The 20255-nt window shown below is 46.1% G+C and overlaps 1 protein-coding gene across 1 annotated transcript in view; it reads left to right on the top strand.

The window, feature by feature from the left end:
* LOC126544835 (DNA topoisomerase I, mitochondrial-like) overlaps positions 1-20255 on the top strand; it is a 91834-nt gene that overhangs the window by 41152 nt on the left and 30427 nt on the right. The window contains exons 9-12 of the mRNA XM_050192331.3: positions 6562-6677; positions 8903-9147; positions 15444-15631; positions 16391-16679. Coding sequence (XP_050048288.2) covers positions 6562-6677; positions 8903-9147; positions 15444-15631; positions 16391-16679 — 838 coding nt within the window. The remainder of the gene's footprint in view (positions 1-6561; positions 6678-8902; positions 9148-15443; positions 15632-16390; positions 16680-20255) is intronic.

Genomic DNA, 20255 nt, shown 5'->3' with positions numbered 1-20255 from the left:
TAGAAACCTCGTGTGCTTGATGCCATGGCGCTATCAATGCTCATGAAAAGGTATTTGCAGAAGTTTTTCCGATCTTACACTTCTGAATTTCCGTGCTTTATGACATCAAGAAAAGGAGAACATATTGCATTTTGTACAATGTGTGGATGCGATGTCAGCGTGCCTACTGGTGGCAAAGGCGACTTCAAACTGCATGTTTCTACGGCGAAGCATCAGAGCTACTGTATTTACACGATTGTAAGTCGACCCCCCCATATCGCATGACAGGAAAAAAAGAAAAGAAGGAAGAGCATACCCGAGGGCGCATTCGATAACAAAAATTTATTAGTAGCTGACATGGTCACTGGACTACTCGTCTTCACTTGTGCTGCTATCGTCATCGATGCTACGGTCCCACAGTGCGTCGTCGTCCCGTGAAATTTCACATTTGGCAAATGACCGCACCACGACATCTTGTGGAACAACAGCCCACGCCGAATGCACCCAACCACACGCAGCCGTCATTGAGGCTCTTTTGACAGGTCCGGTTGGCATAATTTCGTGGTCTTCTGCCGCCAGCCACTCTTAACTCATGGCGGAGCAGGTCCTTAAAAGGCGAAGATCCGGGCTTGTTTCATGACCATGTCGCACTTTACTGGCAGAGACCGATCGCGCATTTCAGCGACGTACGCCGCAAGCTTAGCCTGCAGCTCCGGAAAGCGTCCAGACTTCGGCACGTGGGAAATTCCTCACTTGCCATCACAGGTGAAAATTTTGCTTCGCTGCAGTCGCCACTCTCGCACCACCCATTCAGAAACATTGAACTTGCGGTCCGCTGCGCAGTGATTTGTTTCTTCGGCGTAAAAGATGGCAGCCCTCTTGAACGCTGCTGTGAACGAGTGCCGAATGATTAGTGGGCCTGGAGCATTCATGACGACTGAGGAAGCATAGAAGTAGCACGTAGCCGGCAGTCAAGTGGAACGCATCAAACCAATGCCTTTTGTCAAACTATAGAGAAAGCTAAGTGCAACAGGCAAAGAGAAACCCGCGAGCGGTATCTGCTCTTCCATGAACTACCGATACTCCCCGCAAGCACCGCCATTCTGAAGGTGCCGCCACGAATGGAACAGCGGCGCTTCCATCAACTATCTATACCCCCTCATGAGTGTTGTGTGCACTGTAAAACTCTCAAAAATGTTGAAAAACCCTTCCGAAAAGCGAACAAACACGCAGGATAGCGAAAAGCTACGGGTAGGGTCATAGAGCACGCATAAAATCGTAACTACGTTGGAGCTCCCGTTGGTCTTGCTTTTTTGGCAATGCTATGCTTTTGTTTCGATTGTAAGTCGACCCCCCCACTTCAGATTTTCAAATTTTAAGAAAGTGGTCGACTTACAATCGTGTAAATGCGGTATGTTCGCACCGCTGAGCAGCAAGACAACATAGTGAACTTTCTCCGGAACAACTGTGACGACAGTGTCATACCTGTTTATGGGATTCCTCGCCGAACACAACCTACCCCTTAGTGTCAGCGACCACGTTAGGCCTCTTCTACGAAAAATGTTTCCGAAATGTGACGAGGCGAAGTATTATGGATGTGGATGCAACTCTGAAGAATGTGGAAACTGGTTTATTTCTTGGGCATCGCTTTCGAGTTTTTCGTTTCTTTATTCAGAGTTTCCCTAAGCTGCTGCCCCGAGATTCCAGTGAATCTCCTGAAGACGCTTTAGATGCTCTTGAAGCTGAGTTTGCCGCTCTACAGGCGTACAGTCTTCTAGAGGACATTCTGAATGAAGAAAGGTGGGATGTGCAGTGGTCTATGGTTGGAAAAATGAAAAACGCTGATCGAAAACATGTTTCACCGAGTTGCTAAGGTGATGCTGGATTTAATTGTGATATCACATAGCTACGCAGTGTGTGAGAATATTTTTAGCATGGCACGAAAACCGAGGACTGAATTCTTCTCATCGATGTTCAACACAACCTTCCAACACCTGCTGCTGGCAAAGGGCCGTCAGTCTGGACCATGTTTTGAGCAAAGCTACTCCGACAAATTTTTGAAGTGAGCGCAGTCTGCTACTGCAAGGTCCCTGCAAAAGGACTCGCCGAACACTGCCTGAAAGTTTGAACGGTCCCCACCACCAAATGCAACCCCCCCCCCCCAGTGGTGTGAATAAAAGGTCTCCCTATTTTTGATCTCGCCAGGTTGGCAGGTATGTAAGGGCTGCGCCCCAAAAAGTTGAGCTAATTGTAACGCGCGTACTTGCATGCTGGTCAATTTCCGCAAGCTGCTACTAGATGGCGCTAGTTGTCCTGCTGAGGATTGCAATATCGTCACAGTATCCTGCACTCAACACCAAAACCAAACCGCAGCTTTGGCCACTTCGGTCACACACTCGTTAGGCTTAGTCAGCGAGTGTGGCGAGGGACAAGTATTTATTAAAAATATTACATTGGACATTGGCAGTTGAACCACTGAGCTAGTTGACCAAGTGTGTAAAGCGAAGTTAGGGTCCGCGTGCGATCAGCCGGTAACTACCTCAACCGCCTACCAAATTTATGTGAATGCTTACTGGATGAAACTGTATGCTAGAGGGCGGGCATAAAGCCAATAAAGCTCCTAACTGGTTTTGTTCAGCACAGCTTTAATTTACAGTGACAAGAATTGAGTTGTGTTTGCAGTACCTGCATTGTGCAACAACCCCGCACATTGGCCTGCGTGATGGGTTAAGGGGGGAAGCGGGGATCAGATCGCGATTTTCGCGAAAAAAATCGATTTTTGAAAAGTACGCTTTTCAGAATCTACAGCATCATTTCTATCTTGTACTGAAATATTTCACCGAAAAACAAACTCTAAGCACTTAAAATAAATATATTTGTCGGTGCCGGCGTCCACAAATCCGCCCGAAATCGCGAAAAAGCCGCGAAGTTCAACGCGCGACTGCTCGGCTTTCCCGCCACGGAGCGCCGCCATTTTGGTATCGTTGGAAAGCCCGACTCTTTGACTCTTTGTCCCAGCCCTTCCCTTCCTTCCCTGCCAGCCAGCAAGCGCACAAAAAAAGAAAAACAGGAGAGTGGCAGCACGGAGCAGCCAATGGCTGCCGCGCCCCGATTGGCTCTGCGCCGCGGCTCGTTGTAAGGCGCCTCCTCATTGGTCGACGCCGTGCCATAATGGCGGCCGAGGCAAGGAGCGCAAGGAGCGTCTGCTTTTGTCCGCTGCTGGGAAGCCTTTCTGGACTTTCCTTCTCTTGTGTTTCGAGGACGTCGGCCACGTGCAATGGATCCGCGCACGTTCGAAAAGAAGTACCAGACGAAGCATGCCTACGGGAAGCGGAAACGCAAGCCCGTCACAGCAAGGAAGAAGCGGCGATTGTCAGCAGGTGGTTCGGCCGAGCCGAGCGTCCGTTCAGAATCGGCGGAGTACGCGCCCAACGTGCTGTGCGATCTCTCGCCCAACGTGCTGCGGGATCTTGCGCCGAGTCGAGCACCAGCCAGCGATAGTGAGACGAACCATGATCTTTTGCCGTCGAAGCGCGGGCGCAGTGTTACTTCACCGGTGACGATCGACATGCCAGTGAGTCTCGCCTTACGCGAGCGTCCCGTCGCAAGTTCGTCCAGCACAGATTACGGAGTGAGCTTGCAGCGGTCATCGCCGCCCGACTGCAGAGCATCGGAGACGCGCTTCCGCGGTGTGTCGTTCAACGCCGAGATGTCTCCGCAGCCAACAACCGCCAGTGAAGGCAGTCCCATGCCATCGACGAGTTCCGGCGCTTCGACGGAGCTGCAACGCGGGCGCACGCTCGCTGCCGCGGATGCGCCGGCGGCCGACCTTGCCGCTCATCGCAGTGTTGACTGTTCGCCCAGTGAACGTCGCACTATTCAAGCTCACCTGGAAACACGATTTGTGTCCGCGGAAACTGCAGAACTGCAAGCGTCGAGAGTTCGCGAATCGCTTCGCGCGGTTTCAGCAACGGAGCGCAAGTTCGGGCTGACTGGCTCACAGGAAAATGCCATTCCCGCACCTCCAGAAGAGGAGTTTATGCTTGTTCAAGTTGCTGCTTTGAACTCGCTGATTGGTTCCCCGCTTTGCCCAACTTGTCAGCAGCCCGGCCTAGCAGTGCACCGCGAGACTGAACTGGGACTAGCTGTGAAGATGGTACTTTCATGCATTTCCTGTGGTAGTACCCTACAGTCTGAGTGGTCCTCACAAAGGAAGAGCGGCTCTAGAGCTTTCGAGGTCAACATCAGAGCTATGCAAGCAATAAAGAGCATTGGGAAAGGACCAACTGCTCTTAATGACTTCTGGGCCACCATGAATGTCTCGCATCGTGGGTTACACCACAAAACATATGATGGGCACCTCAAAAAGACTTTCAAGCCTGCCGCAGCGGCAGCTGCACACAACATCTTCACAGATGCTGTAGAGGCAGTGAAAAAGGTGTACACTGAAATGGAGACAACATTTTCAAAGAACATTACAGTAGTGTATGATGGCACATGGTTGACACGCGGCCACAGCTCCCATACCGGCGTAGGCTGTATAATTGATTTCCATACAGGGCTTGTGTTGGACTGCATAGTTCCGTCCAACTTCTGCCTTGGGTGCAGCCGACAGCCAGCAGAAAGTGACCCCAACTATGCTGAATGGAAGCAGCAACACCAGTGCCAGAAAAACACTGATGTGAATTCTGGAAGAATGGAGGTTGAGGCTGCACTACAGCTCTTCAGGCGCTCCTTGAGCAGAAATGATCTACGTTACACAAACATAGTTTGTGACGGGGACAGCCGCATGTTTCGCACTCTATGTGATGAAGAAGTTTATGGTTTTGTGCAGCTATCTAAAGAGGACTGCATAAATCATGTTAAAAAACGAATGGGGGCTGCACTTCGCTCTTTGGTGGCCAAGGCAAAGAAAGGAGAGCCACTAGGTGGAAAGGGGGGCCTGACACAGCAGCTCATCAAAAAACTGACAAACTACTATGGCCTTGCTCTGCGGAACCACTCGGAAGTCGAGGAAATGCAAAGGGCAGTAATGGCAACGTACTACCACATCACATCAACAGATGATGAGCCCCATCATGAGCTGTGTCCCCCTGGCCCCCTTAGCTGGTGCAACCACCGGTCAGCTGAGGCAGAAGGGCAGCCAGCACCAGCTCACAAGTACAAGCTTTCAGCTAAAGTTGCTGAAGCACTCCTGCCTGTGTACCAGCGCCTCTCAGACCCTCAGTTGCTGGCCCGGTGCAGAGGAGGCAAAACTCAAAACGCGGCTGAGAGTCTCCATTCAGTGATATGGTCACTAGTATCAAAAGACCAGCATGCCTCACTGTTTGCTGTGGAAACAGCAGTGCACGAGGCAATTTCAAAGTACAACTCGGGCAGTCTGAAAGCTTATTCAGACCTGTGCACAACATTGGGCCTGCGCCCTGGTGCCCTCTCTCTTCAGCGGGCTGTCGAGAAAGACTCCCAGCGAATGAAGAAGGCACACAAAGTCCATCTCCTGAAAGGACAGAGGGCTAAGAAGTCACCTGCTGCCAAGGACGCCAAATTCTACAATGCAGGAGCATTCTAGACAGTGTGTGCCAGTATGGAACTTTGAGGCTTGTTTTCTCAAAAGTTTGTTTTGAGCTTATCACCTCGCTCGTGGAAAGCATAGCACGGCAATGGGAGCACGGATTTTAATCCTGTTTGTTTTGCTGCAATTGGTGAAGTGTGCCTTATGTCAAGACAGTCTCAGATTTACCATTTAGGCTCACCATTTTTTTATTACACAATAATTGGAGCATGATACATTCTAAACATAAAGAGAAGGTGCATACTATATCGTTTAGAAGAAGAGCAGAGAAATTTAAAAAGAAATTAAGAGAATCTTGACTTAGACTATACTTCTTAGTAACTATTAAAAACATTTACAGACCCATAACCCATTTTGCTGTCACGCTAGGCTTTCCACGAGCAAGCAACATGTGAGCAATATATAAATAATGATAAAATAAAAACTACTGAAGATATGATTGTGAAACTTTGCAGCTGTCTGTTTGATGCTATTTCGAACCTGTATGCCAAATTTCATCACTCTAAGATAAAAAATGAAAAAGTTAGTTCCGATCCCCTCATCCCCCCTTAACACGAAAAACGCCAATGGGCTTGGCCATCACGAAATCTACTTTAATGGAGTACAACGCAACAAGCGACTGTAAATTGCTTTTCTACTGTGCTGGCACTCTAATATACAAAATCATTTTACCATTGCAATCTACTTTTTGCAGACTACCCGATTGTTCGGACATTTTTTGCAGCATTGTTCCCGTCTGAGAAATCGGTCTCAGGCTAAATGTGCTCATAGTCAGCCGCAAGTGGTTGTGGTGTTTTGCTTTGCAGTCTGTGTGCAGTTTGAGGCTTCATTATGTGGCTATAAGCCAGCCTAGGCCTGCACCTGGTGAGAATTCCGGGGGAAGAAATGAGGGCCTTACAAAAGTAAATGTGCTATTTTGTAACTGAAGTCATTGTTAAAAGCAGTGTGTTGAGGGGAAAAGGCCATTTAAATGTGGGGGCATTGCTAAGCTGTGTTTGATGCTGGTGCAGGTGGGAAGAGGAGAAGCAAAATGATGGAAAGAAATGGCACACACTAGAACACAAGGGACCAGTGTTTGCACCACCATATGAGCCTCTGCCAGACAATGTGCGCTTCTACTATGATGGTAAGCAATGCTTTCTCGAAAAAGCAAAATCTGTTTGTTGCTTTACTAAATGTTTGGAATAAGTTGAGATTGAAGTTAAGGAAAACTGCTGTATGGTGATGGTGTGGTGACTGCAATTATGACTCATTTAGTGGATAGTGAGGGGATCATGTGATAGCTGAATGCCACTAGCATATATGCTCCAGTATTCGCTTGTTCATGCCACCAGACATCAAACCATTTGTGCTGGCAGCAAGATTGAAGTCTAGTGGTGTTGTGGCTAATGGTAGTGATCAGGCTTTAATGACTTGGTAAACAGTACAAGGGGTATGCTTTTGAATGCGAGTTGCACGCGCTGGTTTTACATAGCAAAATTTTAATGCATAATGGCAGTGCTTTTTCGTATTTGTTCATTCATGTATGCCTTGCAAGACTAAAAAGTCATGTTCACCCTTTAAGGGTCATTCGAGCTTCTGGCTAAACCACATCCAGCAAGTACACAACATGAACTGTTGCCAAGGTGCTCCTAATTTAAAGTTATTTGCATACCTACCAAAACCCCCGAATATATAAGTTCACGAATGTTGGCTCCTTTTACAATTTTAGGAAGGTTGCATCAAGTTTTCCGAAAAACAATGTTCACAAAAATGTTTCCCTCATCGATTTTTTTAACTTTCTGCTGGAAGTCTTCTGACATTGAAAGGACGCCAGGTGAAATTAGCAACAGCAAAGTCACTAAAAAAGTCGCTGTAGTTAAAAAACAATATTTTCCTTATCACTCTCTGCTGTTCCAAGTTTGCTGCTGCTTGTGTTCTGCGTCCAAAGTAAATGATTTTTAATAAAGTACGTATATATCACTCAAAAGGTATATGGTCAGAGCAAGCTCCTCCCCCGCTCTCTGTGTGTCGTGACTGCGGGATTTTATGAATTTTAATGTTTGCAGGTTGGCAGGTATATATTTGCACATCTATAACACAAAAAGCCCACTTCAATAATATTTGCAATGAAGTGGGGATGTGTGAACATACAAAACTTTTAAATTTTTAATGAATTGAATATCGTATTCAATTTGATCCTTAAATCAGTCACTTAAGCTTTATATGATAATGCACGACTGTGTATACTTCAAAGAGCCCAGAGTTTGCTTTAAAAAAAAAAAAAACTGCTTGGTTATTCCTAATTGTCCCATTGTGCTTTTAGTAAATCATATAATATGCAGTGTGAGAGCAAACTTTCCAATGCTGTGAATACAAGGACTGGAAAATTGTTTAATATCTATGGTGAAATGGCTATACATTATTTTCGAGCTATTAGACAATTATATTTTATTTAGTTTGATTCTGTGTCAAACTACTATTCGCACACCCCTACAATTAAGTGTTTAGCTGCAGATTTGATTTAATTGAATCGAGATACAATTGTATCGTACAATACACAGCAGTGTTAGTCGTTAACTTGCGAGTTATGACAACGGATGCACTAGGTGAACTTTCAATTTTGCCATAAGATTTAACCTTTTCAGGTTTTTCTTTGGTTTTTTTTTTTTTCGCCATATGCAACCACCCAGGGTCGTTTTTTTATTAAAGATTTCAATTCTTTAGAGTGACCTGTTTAAAAAAAAATTACCATAATTTTTCTAGGGTGACCGTTAAGTGAGAAAAACATATTTTGCATTTGTATATATGTAGTGTTTGTATGTATGTAGTGTGTAGTGTAACAAAAATATCAAGCAGATATGCATGTTTGATCTCTCATGGAATCGCCGTACAGTGGGTGAGAGCGAAAGAAACTGGCATTCGTTGCTGGTTTCCCTCCCTTGTTTACGCTGCTTTCTTAGCGTCTTGTTAGGAACTTGAAGGGATCAAGGGTGGACAGTTCCAATACAATTTTTGTATCTCTAGTGCAGTAACGCTGTCTAGAAGGCTTTAAAAACGCGGAGAAAATTGCTATATGGGATGCCACTCTGCACCCTTGAAAAAGTTTTGGTGGGGCCTTGAAAAGTCCTTGCATACCTTTGAATTTTGTCTGAAACCTGAATGAACCCTCTGGGGTTAGCTAGCGCAAGACAGGTAATTAGAGATTGCTGTGTGGGGCGTTCGTTCTGCAGTGGACATAAATAGCCCGCTGATTTGTGTATACATGGAGTAAAAAAATTATAACGAATGTTAAGCAGTGCTTGTGAAAGATTTACTTGCTCATTCCAAAGAATCCAAGTAATTCTCAGTTTTGTCCTCAAACTGTTGCAGGTGTACCAGTCAAGCTAAGCTCCGAGGCTGAGGAAGTAGCTGGCTTTTATGGTAGAATGCTTGACCACGAGTACACATCCAAGGATGCTTTCAACAAGAATTTCTTCCATGACTGGCGGAAGTGCATGACTTCTAAGGAGGCTGAGCTCATCAAAGACCTCAAGAAGTGCAATTTCAAGGAAATTGACATTTACTATAAGCAAAAGTCAGAAGAACGCAAGGCTATGACCAAGGAGGAGAAACAGGTGATGTCTCTAGTGTGATAAAGGCACTTGGCTATCAGATTGGCTTACCATTAAAACCCCACATGTAATACGAGGTGAGATTTGGGGATAATGAAAAGTGGGCAAAAAGTTTCATACCAATGGCGATATGGTAGTGTGGATTTACGGTTGTACTCGATTCTAACGCGCATGCAATTTTTGGACCAGTTTTATCAGAAAAAAAGTACGTGTTAGGTTCGAGTGAATTCCGTAATATTGTTCTGCATCAACTCATCACCGGTACCAATGCTGTGGCGCAATCTGCTAACTGGACATCTCACCACTATGCCTCTAATCCTAGCACAGTCAATACAAGCAACTGATTACAGTAATGGCAAAACATACCTAATGCTTTTTTCTGAGCGTGAGATGACATAAGCAATGAAAGGTTTCACCATTTATTTCTTGTTGTCAGGGCAGGGAGCAAATAACAAGCATGAATTTGAATCAAAGTGGCCGGCCTGTATGGGCACTGCTATGTTGTTACTACGTAATCATGGTTAGGGTAGCTATTACGGTTACTGACTGTAACCACTACAGTAATTTGCAGTATACGATGTGCATGCAAAAAGTGTAAACAGTCGAAACCGGTGATAATGAAATCCTCCGACTATGAAATTCTTGTGACAACGAAACATTTTCGTATCCCCGGCGAACACCCATAGGATTCAATGCATTTCGTACCTCTCGACAATAAAATGTCGCTGTACTGCAATCCTGCATCAGCGAAATTCGCCGAAATGTAACCCCGCTATTACCTACTCTTGCAAGGTTAGCAAGCTTCAAAAGGTGCTCAAATGCGATTGCTTTCCACTAAAATTGTGTAAAATACCACCACATTACACTTGCATGGGCGCTGCCATTTCTGTTTACAAAAACAACTAAGCGCCGGAAGCTATCGCGCTGGAAACACGTCATGGCCGCCCTCTTGTTTGTTGATCGCCTGTTAGAAGCGGCGGCTTGTGACGACAGTTTTTGCATACCTAAAGCAGTGTGTAATGTGCGCCTAGGCAACGAAAATGCAGCAAGAACAAGGAAATCTCCGTCCCACCTATGTGGAATTGTTTATGGCGCTTGAGATGGCAGTCGCAGCATGGAGTGTGCTATACATCGGGCCGTGATTGAGCGATCATCGCGTGCGGATTCGGCGCTGGACGTAGATCTGTGAACAAGCTGTAATTTCAATCGACAGCCTTCGGGTATACGAGATAAGATCACTTTCATGCTCGGCACCAGACGCGTTGGCTTCTATGGGTGACAGCATGCGCTGTAGATATGCTGCTGCATGTGTGGAAGACTGTTGCGCTGTGTCTGATGCTGTGCTGAGTTACGCCTAATCTCGTAAAAGTGTTTGTGTCTCGGGAAGCAATAGACTGAGAATACTGCTCACGGCAGTGCTGCCACTGCTGATCGACGCATGCAGCATGCTTGGTACTGTCGGAAATGCGGTTTTATATCGTGACGCAAGCTTGCCAAAGTAGGCTAATGGAATTTTGACTTTAAAGTTTCGTTCTGCGACACATTGCCTATCTGTGCTGTCTCATTTCGCAACAACGAAATTCTCGCGAAAGCAAATTTTTTCGCATTCGCCGCCGATTTCGTTATTTGCGAGGTTCGACTGTAATATGCAACATATCGCTGTAATGTATCCTGCACCTAGCAAAAATAACTCTCCCCAATAATCGTTCAGTAACACCTGGAACTAGTCAAACTTCCATATATCGAACACGGGTATATCATATTACAGTAAAAGCTCGTTAATTCGAATTCCGCGGGGATGCTATGAAAATTCGAATTATACAAAATTCGAACTAATGAAAGTCAGAGAAAAAAATCGCTCGGTTAAGGCGCGTATATAGTCTGACGTGGCGTGAGCACGCGCGCACACGCTACGTCACGTTGGCGTGAACAACGTCTATACTTCGAAGCTCTGGCGCAGCCAACGTAACCGGACGCGGCCAGCGCGGTCCGACGCGCCCGACGTCGAGATGGCTCTTGCTCCATCCGCGCGTTTGTCGCGCTGACTGGGACGGAGAAAAAAAAAAAAAAGTCTCCGTCTCGCGCGACAAGCGCAGCACCGATTGCGATAGAAAATTAGTAGATAGCTATACGAAGTAAGGATAATAGTTTTATCGGCCGTATAAACTTGTAAGCATTCGCTTACTAACTAAATTAACAAGCACTGTGTCACGCGCGCACAGGTGAGCATGAACGCATCTTGCTCGAGGACCGCGGAAACTCGCTGAAAAACGCTGGAGTGAGGGCACGCAGCAGTAGCAGCGAGCGAATTGACGTTCATAAGCCCTCGCTTTAACGCGAACGAAACGTAGAAAGCACATCGCATATGAAGCTACCGGCAATACGCGCACTCTGCAAACATCGCAGATCGCCTTGAAGACGAGGCCCACGCGGGCGCGCACTTTAGCCACGTCGCAGATCGCTTTCAGGATGCAGCGACCGCATGGTCGCGCGGCCGCGCCGTAAGCAGCAGCCGCCTCAGCCGCCGAAGGTCGTCCCCCGGTCCCTCCCTTGCCTCACCCCTCTGCCTCGCGCGCGACAAGAGAGGGCGCGCTCCTCCAACACCTTCTCCTCCCCACCTTCCCCTCTCGTGCACGCGAGATTGAGCCGCGTTCGCCGGCTCACCCTCGCAAGCTCGTACGCAAAGAACATGGCGCGCGGCGAGGGCGTTATCGACCTTGCCGCTGATCGAAAAAGCAAAAGCTGCGCGACCCGCGCGGCGAAGCCAGCGTGCTCCCGCGCACTAGCACTCTCCCCATCCACGATGATGCGGAGTTTGAATTATCGGTGGCGGTGCGGATTTCAGTGTGAATTAGCGGGATGTGTCACATATTGCTTTCAATACATTGTGGGAAGGACCGCGGCAACTAATTCGAATTATCCGAAATTTTGAATTAACGAGTAGTAAATTAACGAGCTTTTACTGTACGTATATAGAAGACTTTCTATATCGCCTGGTAAATCGCATGCATTTTTAATTTTTTATTTCGAACGGGGTCGGATGTAAAATGGATATATCGAACTCCGCCACCTCAAACTAGGTGCGCTCTGTTGAGAGGTGGTGAGCTTTCCCACAACACCCTCAAAGATAGCGGTGGCGTGATGGGTGTTCCCGACTGTGGCGCACTATACCTGCACACATCAATCACGCCGAAAGCGGCATTTGAAAGTTGCGGCTTACGCACGTGGCAGCTTGGCTAGTTCGACAACTTCAACGACGCATTGCATTCGCCGCACTCACACCACCTCATTGCCACGCCTGCCGTGCCTCGTGAGGACTGGTGGTTTGCATCCACAAAGACGTTGCGTGCGCTCACTGGGCTCACTCGTAGATGCCTGGGCAGACGCCACTTAATACTTTGTTATTGACAGTGTTTCAAAATGCTTCGATTGACAGATGTGGAGATAGCAGCAAACGAAGATGCTGCTGATAATGATCCCGCAAGCGCTGATGTTTCCCCGCTCCCGACTTCAACTGAGGCTGTAGCTGTTTTGGCCCTTCTGTGCCGCTGCTGCGGCGTAATAGAAGGCACCGGCCTATTGCTTGTGGATTGTTTAGACTATGTTGAGGACTCTGTGTTTAAACGGGGAGGCTATCCTGGAGACCGAACTCTTTTATTTTTGAAGATATCCGAATGAAACTTGCAGAGTACATTCACACCATTGAACTATGAGGAACTGCAAAGTTTCATGAAGATGTGTTTATTAGTTCCAGAGTTATTGAGGTCTAACTAGGTAGTTCATGTATATGCCTGAGGAAGAGCCTGGGGAAATGCCAGGACATTGTTGAAATTCCAGGAAGTTGAAATTCACTGTGATGTTCCCTTTATAGATATCCCAAGGGGCTACAAAGCCTCTTTCTTTATTCCCCCCCCCCAAAAAAAAAAAGAAATTTAACACGACTTTGAATTTGATGTAGCCAGTAATGACCACATTCATCAAAAATTAATTGCTTATTATAAATTAACTGCACCAGCTTTCAAAAAAAGAAGCTTGTTACACTCTGTCAAAGTCATTCAGGAACAGAATTTTAAAAAAATACGGCATACAAATCTGAAGAGCGGTTCTTGAGATATCGCCTTCCCCAGCACTACTAGCGAAAAAATACATTCTGAGAAAACAGGCCTTAAAGTTCAACAGAAGTGTTTTTATTAGAAAGCTCCTGCTGAGCTTCTAATGAGCTCTTGCGGCTTCAGGCACACTCAATTTGTCGGATTCTTGACTGGCGACAGCCGACAGTACAGTTCCGCCGCCGCAAGCGTCTACGCAGTCTGCATTCGCTGCGGAATGCTCATACAAGTCGCATATCGCGCTTCCATGCACTGCACATCTGCACTGTCTTGTGCTTCGTTGCCGGCATCGCGTGCAGCAAAGAACTAGCGCAAAAAAAAGAAAAAGAAAGAAAATAATCTAAAAGATAGCGCAAGGCGATGAGCAGCTCGCAAGCAGGCGTCAGTTGAGGTGGACGGAGCAAGGGGCAACAACGATGCGAGTGCGGCGGGTGCGGCATCGAAGGGAGCAGCCGCTGCCGCCGCCACCGCTTGCGCAGCAGCCAATGGCAGGCGCACCTTATCCCGCGGGATTTGAACGCACTGCTCCGGCCAATCAGTGCTCCGCATCGCATCGCGGGAACACGCCAATAGTGCCTCAACTGCACTGACGGTGCCATTTTGCAAGGCAGCAAAACAGACAAAGAATTCACGGTCAAAATGACACCAAGATGGTGCAGGCAGGCCGGCCGCATGGGCAGGGAATGGCGCGCGTGCGAAGTTTGATTTCATTTCGGCATTTGAGCGTGTTTTGTGGGCCGCGGTGGCCTCAAATGTTTTTTTTTTTACTTTGCGGTTTAATTAGGTGCTAATAATTACAGAACAGGTAGTTTATGAGACATACAATCCAAAAATATTGTTTTTCAAAAATTGACTTTTTCGCGATTTTTCGGTTTTTGAGGGCCGCGTCCCCCTTAAGCATGCGGCTGCCAATAAGAAGCAGGCTACACTGCTGCTGTACCTTCAGCCAAATAAATATATACTTTGTGTGAAACTTCAAGTATCTACTGCGTCGTGATTGGGGCGCAATTGGGCATCATTGTTGAAGCGCGTTCGGTTCTGCCCCGCGCAATTGGCTTAGGCTGCACAGACTTCGTCAGCCGTCTGAAGTCGGCGTGGCCTGGGCAACCAAACGCGCACTTCGAACAACGATCCCTGATTGCGCGCTTGGTTCGTTGATTTGCAGAAGTTTTTTTACCCGTTTTTTATGTGATTTTCTATATTGAATTCTGGCTATATCGAACTTTCTTGTGATCACCGTGCTGTTCGATATATCGAGGTTCAACTGTATATTCCGCTGCACAAGGATATTGCATTTGTACCCTCGTACTTTCGGCCATGCTGGAACTTACTGTGAGGTAGAGTATGGTCGATCCAGTGGTCATTGGCTGTGCAAAAACCATGGGACAAGCCAAGCCAAGCCACTAAGCTGTAACGACTGCATTTATGGTTTGTCACATGAGTTCTGCATGTCCAGCATTTGTTCCTTCATATGTAAAATAGTAATGTGATGCTGTGCGACTTATGATTGCCATTATGATGTAATGCCACCCTTGATGTCTGTGCCAACAAAAGCAGTGATTAAGTGAGGGAAGTGCCAAACAATTATTGTTGTAAAGAAACTTGCAACCATTCGGCTATCGGAGTGCGGTCCACTTTTTTTTTTTAGGTCGCCAGGGTATACATTGACTGTACTTTCGTCTATCTGTAGCAACAGCATTGATAATGGTCAAAGTACAGACTGACAAGGTTGCAAGCAATTGTATGTACACACAGCAAGCGTTGACAATCTTTTTTTGGCCACTTGTGGAATAATGTTATTTTCGGGGGAATCTGATATTTCGGAATTCCGATTATATTTTTACATTTAGGTAGTCTTCTCTGAGTCTCTGTTATCGGTTGACAGCTTAGTACCTCAGCTGTCTGCTGTTTCTCAGTCTGACGGGTGCAGAAGGTATTTCTGTAATATGTGCTATTTATTGAAAAAATTTGTTATGTAAAGCATACAGTTAAAAATGTGGCTCGTGGGCTGCCCTTGTGCTGTGTTTAATATCTGTGGCTTGCCTATTGTCATAGCACAAACAGAATTGAAAACAAATCAAAGCCAAATATTTATGACACATAGGGAATGGTAACCCATATAGCTACATCTTTCCATACAATTTAATTACATTAATTTTCTTCAATGCTCTTAACTGTTTTCACTCACAGGTACTCAAACAGCAGAATGAAAAACTGGTGGAAGAGTATGGGTTCTGCATCATTGATGGTCACAAGCAGAAGATTGGCAACTTCAAGATTGAACCGCCCGGTTTGTTTCGTGGTCGTGGAGAGCATCCAAAAATGGGCATGCTTAAACGTCGTATCATGCCGGAAGATGTGATAATTAACATTGGAAAGTAAGTCAAAAGTTCTAACGTGTTGTAGAACAAGTTAGCAGGTTTTATTATGGAGGCATATATTGTGTGCTGCAAAGCATAACCATCCCATTGTGGTCTTCCCTTTAGGTTGCAGTTTTAGCATGAAGTCTGCTCAAATAACTACATGTCAGAAAGGCTTTCAAGTAACTTTCTGAAGCAACAAATACAATTATGTTGATGGAATTTTATGCATGTATAAATGCTTATTTGTGCACTGGGCAAGCATTTAAAAGTTAATGCTTATGCATGTTTTCTTCTAGTGAACCAACCCTTGTAGTTTTTCTTCTTGCATGGTGGTTTAACTGTTGAAGTACAAAAGAATAAAATACCAATGAGCAGGAAACTTGCAATTGAGGGGACGAATATATTTGCTGTAAATTGATGACTGCCATTATGTGGTTAAGCTTCTACCTCCTTTCACAGCTGCAAACAGTGTATAAGATGCTGTGGCACATTCAAAGCCACACTTTGCTAGAACAGTCCCAGCACCATACGCTAAATAAGGCAGTAGAATTGTTTTCTGGAGCACTTGCATTTCTGCAGAAACAGCTCTAGCGTAGTGTCGCATAGTTCGCATTTCTCTTCATATCTGTGTGCATCCTCTCATTGGAGAGGTGGCATTCATGTAGTCTGGTCGCTGGAGTGGTTTGATTTAGCAGCGTTTATTACAGCTCTGTACATGCTACTTGGTTTTGCCATAAAGAGGCACTGCAATCTGTTGTCTATCCATTTGTACAGGGAGGCAAATGTTCCAGACCCACCGGCAGGGCACAAGTGGAAGGAAGTGCGGCACGACAACAATGTGTCGTGGCTGTCGTCATGGACTGAGAATATTCTCGGGCAAACTAAGTACATCATGCTGAACCCTAGCTCCAAGCTGAAGGGTGAAAAGGACATGCAGAAGTATGAAATGGCCCGTAAGCTGAAATCTTGTGTGGACAAGATTAGGCAGAATTACATGAGTGACTGGAAATCCAAAGAGATGCGCATCCGGCAGCGTTCTGTTGCACTCTACTTCATCGACAAGGTGTGTACATCATCGATTATTGTAGGGCTCTCAGGGCTTGTGCATTTGTTAAAAGTTATGTCCCCACTTTCTGGCCATTTTTCAGTCTGTAAAATGGGGTCAGATTGTGGCTGTATGCAAAGCTGGGCGGAACACAAAATACACCCTACTGTAAAATATATAGGCCAGCTGCTCATTGCCAACAGTCGACTGATGTTACTTAAGGGGAGACGCTCCTCAGAAACCTTTTTTTTTTTTTTTTTTTTTGATCAAATCCCGGCCACGGCGGCCGCATTTCGATGGGGGCGAAATGCGAAAACACCCGTGTACTTAGATTTAGGTGCACGTTAAAGAACCCCAGGTGGTCAAAATTTCCGGAGTCCCCCACTACAGCGTGCCTCATAATCAGAAAGTGGTTTTGGCACGTAAAACCCCATATATTATTATTATTATTAGAAACCTTTTTTTTTAAATATTAATGCTAGACAAATGAAAATTGTACCACTTATATAGCTTGACATCCTCATTCCAAATCTGTTCTTAGTTTTAGGATAGCTTGATGCTTTCATGTCCTAAGTGCCATGCATAAGTGAAAAACAGTGCATGTTTGTGCAGCTACTGGATCTAGCAGTTGGCATGATATAGCAGTGCAAAATGGCTTTTCTTGTCCCTAACACTCCACTGAGTGCTAATAACCAAGATAATGCAATTCCCTTGACAGGCAACATTTTGAGAGAATTTCATATCTGATGCTTCGTTTTCAGTGACTGGTACCCAAGGGTATTGAACATTTCCATTCTTAAAAATAAACTGGTTGCACTAAAATCTAGATCAGTGCATTCTACACATCTTAAAGATGATGCACACCGAATTTGGTCTTGATTGGACCACAATAAGTACATTAAATGTCATGCACAAAAGCCATGTTTGGCCAAAAATATGAAGCTGAGAAAAACACGATTGAAAGTTATAAAAGTTCTTTATTTGTGTTGTAGCACTGAAATCTATATAAAAATTGCACATAATGCAGGCCAGGGTATCTAGATCCAGTGCACTACTTTAGAATTCACCAGCGCCATATGTTCTCTCATAAAGTCTTCGTGAGCACCATGCTGACCCACTTCCTGCGCTGTTACTTTCCGAGCCAACTCCAAGTTCAGCCACTGCTTTTGTAGCAGCGAGGTGCACTTTCTTTGTTATGGCGGTGAACGATTTATGGTGCATCGGTTTTGGTAAACCAAGAACTGCACAAAATCGGACGAGTTGATTGTGTTCAGCTCTATATGCGCGCGCCGCAACCACTGCCTTGATATTCACGGCGAAACTCTCTCTTGGGCTGGCCGAAGGGCGCGCTCCACCGTTAGCGTCGTCTACCGGAGATGCACGCCGCGACGAATACGTTGACGAGATAACGGACGTGGTACACGCTGCATTGTTGCAACATAACCACAAAAACGACGCGAGTCGTTTCCGTTTTTTGGCCAACTCACGGATAAAAAGGTCGCGCCGTCCGCACGCCGGACATGCCGCGGCGCTCGCGTTCCCGACGCCGATCTCGCAGATAAAGGTGCTTGCCGTCTCCTCGCCGCTCCTATCTTGATTGTCGAAGATTATCTACTTTTTCTCCGATGCGCTGACGAATTCGTCTGCGCTGTCAACGAAACTTGAGCGGCCGGCCGGCTCTGAACCGTCGAAAGCGTCGCCGTCACCTAGGTTAGGCTTAGCTGCCGCGGACGTTTCCATTGCACGCCGCTTTACTTTGCGGCGAGTCCCCTTGAACTTGTGCTTCGACCGATGCTTTCGAGATTGAAAATCGCGTTTCTTCACGGGATCCATCGAAACAAGGAGCAGAAAAATGCCTCAAAGCCTGGGAACACGTCGAGAGAGCGGCGCGTCGCAGAAAGAGCAGACAACCTGCGGCCGCGTCGTGCGCTAGCAGCCAATGTCGTGGCCGGAATCGCACCACGTGATTTAGAAATCCAGCGAAAGCGCTCGGTTTTGGCGGTGAAATGTTGTTTTTATTATTACTTCCCGGCGAGATTGTGACGCGGCAAAGCCGACCTCGGAGAGAAAAAGCGTAGGCCTACTGCCTTGCACAAGCCCAATAGCTTGCGACGCCGCGATTTGACGCATCGCGCGCTGAAAAATGGGCCAGATTTGCACCTTTTCTCGCCACCTCGGGTGTTTTCACCGAGCTTATTTATTATTTCCCAATCATTTACGGCTCTGATTTCTTTATATGTGAAAGAGGAGGGATCAATCTTGCTGAAACAGTCAAAAACATAAAACTGACTTTTCTGATGAAAATCGCCGTTTTTCGACCCGCGTCTCCCCTTAATATGAAAATTTAGCTCTTAGGCTTCCCTTCTCACATTCGTTCATAGCGAGGGTCTCAAATCTGACTGCTTTGATGCCATTAGGTAGCATGTGAGGGTTTTTAAGCCGCATGTGTGCCCTCTTAAGTTCATGTGTTAAGTGACGCCATAGGGCAAAAAGGGATATAGCTCAGAGTGGCGCTGGCTAATACTTCCAGGCCTAGATCTAGTAAACATAAATACCCAAGTTAGTGGAAGTATTCGTAGCCGTCGCCATAGCACAATTGGTAGTGCAATGCACACATAAGGGGGTTTTACATTCGGCTCCCACTGGCAGCAAGTAATCTTTTTGTCCACTTTCATTTCCCTTGATTTTCTACTTTCATTTCCCTTCATTTTCTACAGTTCAATTTCAACCCTAGTTAATTTCCTCGATGCTTTCCTCAGCTTCATTGTCTATTGGCTTATATGGTCAGGGTTAACAAAAATAGAGCCCCTTGGTTTTCTTTCTTCTCTCATTTATTCACAGTGAGGGTGTCAAATCTAGCAGCTTTGATATCATTAGATAGCATACGAGGGCTTTTTGTCCATATACGTACAGTGCATATATCTAAGGGAACACTCAAATGTGCGGCTCTCACTCTGCTGGCACCCAAGCTCCAAGTAGAACTGCGGAAGCAGTGTCAGTGTACTGCGCCGGTGTGTCGAAATGAGTCGGAGCTACAACCACAAGTTATCTGCTGCAAATCTAGGCGATTGTACTCTTGCGTGAGGAAAATACGGACACGCTCTAGACTTGGGTGTTCCCTTTAACAGCGGACCCCTCTGTACATGTCCAAGTTAACGTGTCACGTGACACCATTGGGCAAAAAAGGACGTTCCACATTTGCCCACCATGGCTCTAAGTGCTGCAGGCTAACACTCCCAGGCCTAGATCTAGTAAACATAAATGCCCAAGTTAGTGCATGGATTGAGAGCCATTGCCACGGCACAATTGAGTTGAACCAGGTTATATCGAATTTGCAAAAAAACTCCTGTCAATTAGATGTAGTGCATAAGTCGATATAAGCCTGCTAAAGAATTGGACGTCATAGAAGCAAATAGCATTTATAAGAGCACTTTATTGATGAAACTAGCTTATTTTCGCATGAAATAGTCCCGATTATTCTGTTTGGGCAACTTTGCTGCTGTGACAACATGCACTTCTCCACATTGTCTAACCCTTTGAAGGTTTTCGCCGTACATTTAGGGCGGCGGTTTTCTGTCCCGCAAGGTCTTTGCT

The sequence above is a fragment of the Dermacentor andersoni genome, chromosome 1 (assembly GCF_023375885.2).
Source record: "Dermacentor andersoni chromosome 1, qqDerAnde1_hic_scaffold, whole genome shotgun sequence".
Lineage (NCBI taxonomy): Eukaryota > Metazoa > Arthropoda > Arachnida > Ixodida > Ixodidae > Dermacentor > Dermacentor andersoni.
This window is presented reverse-complemented; position numbering and strand designations above follow the sequence as displayed.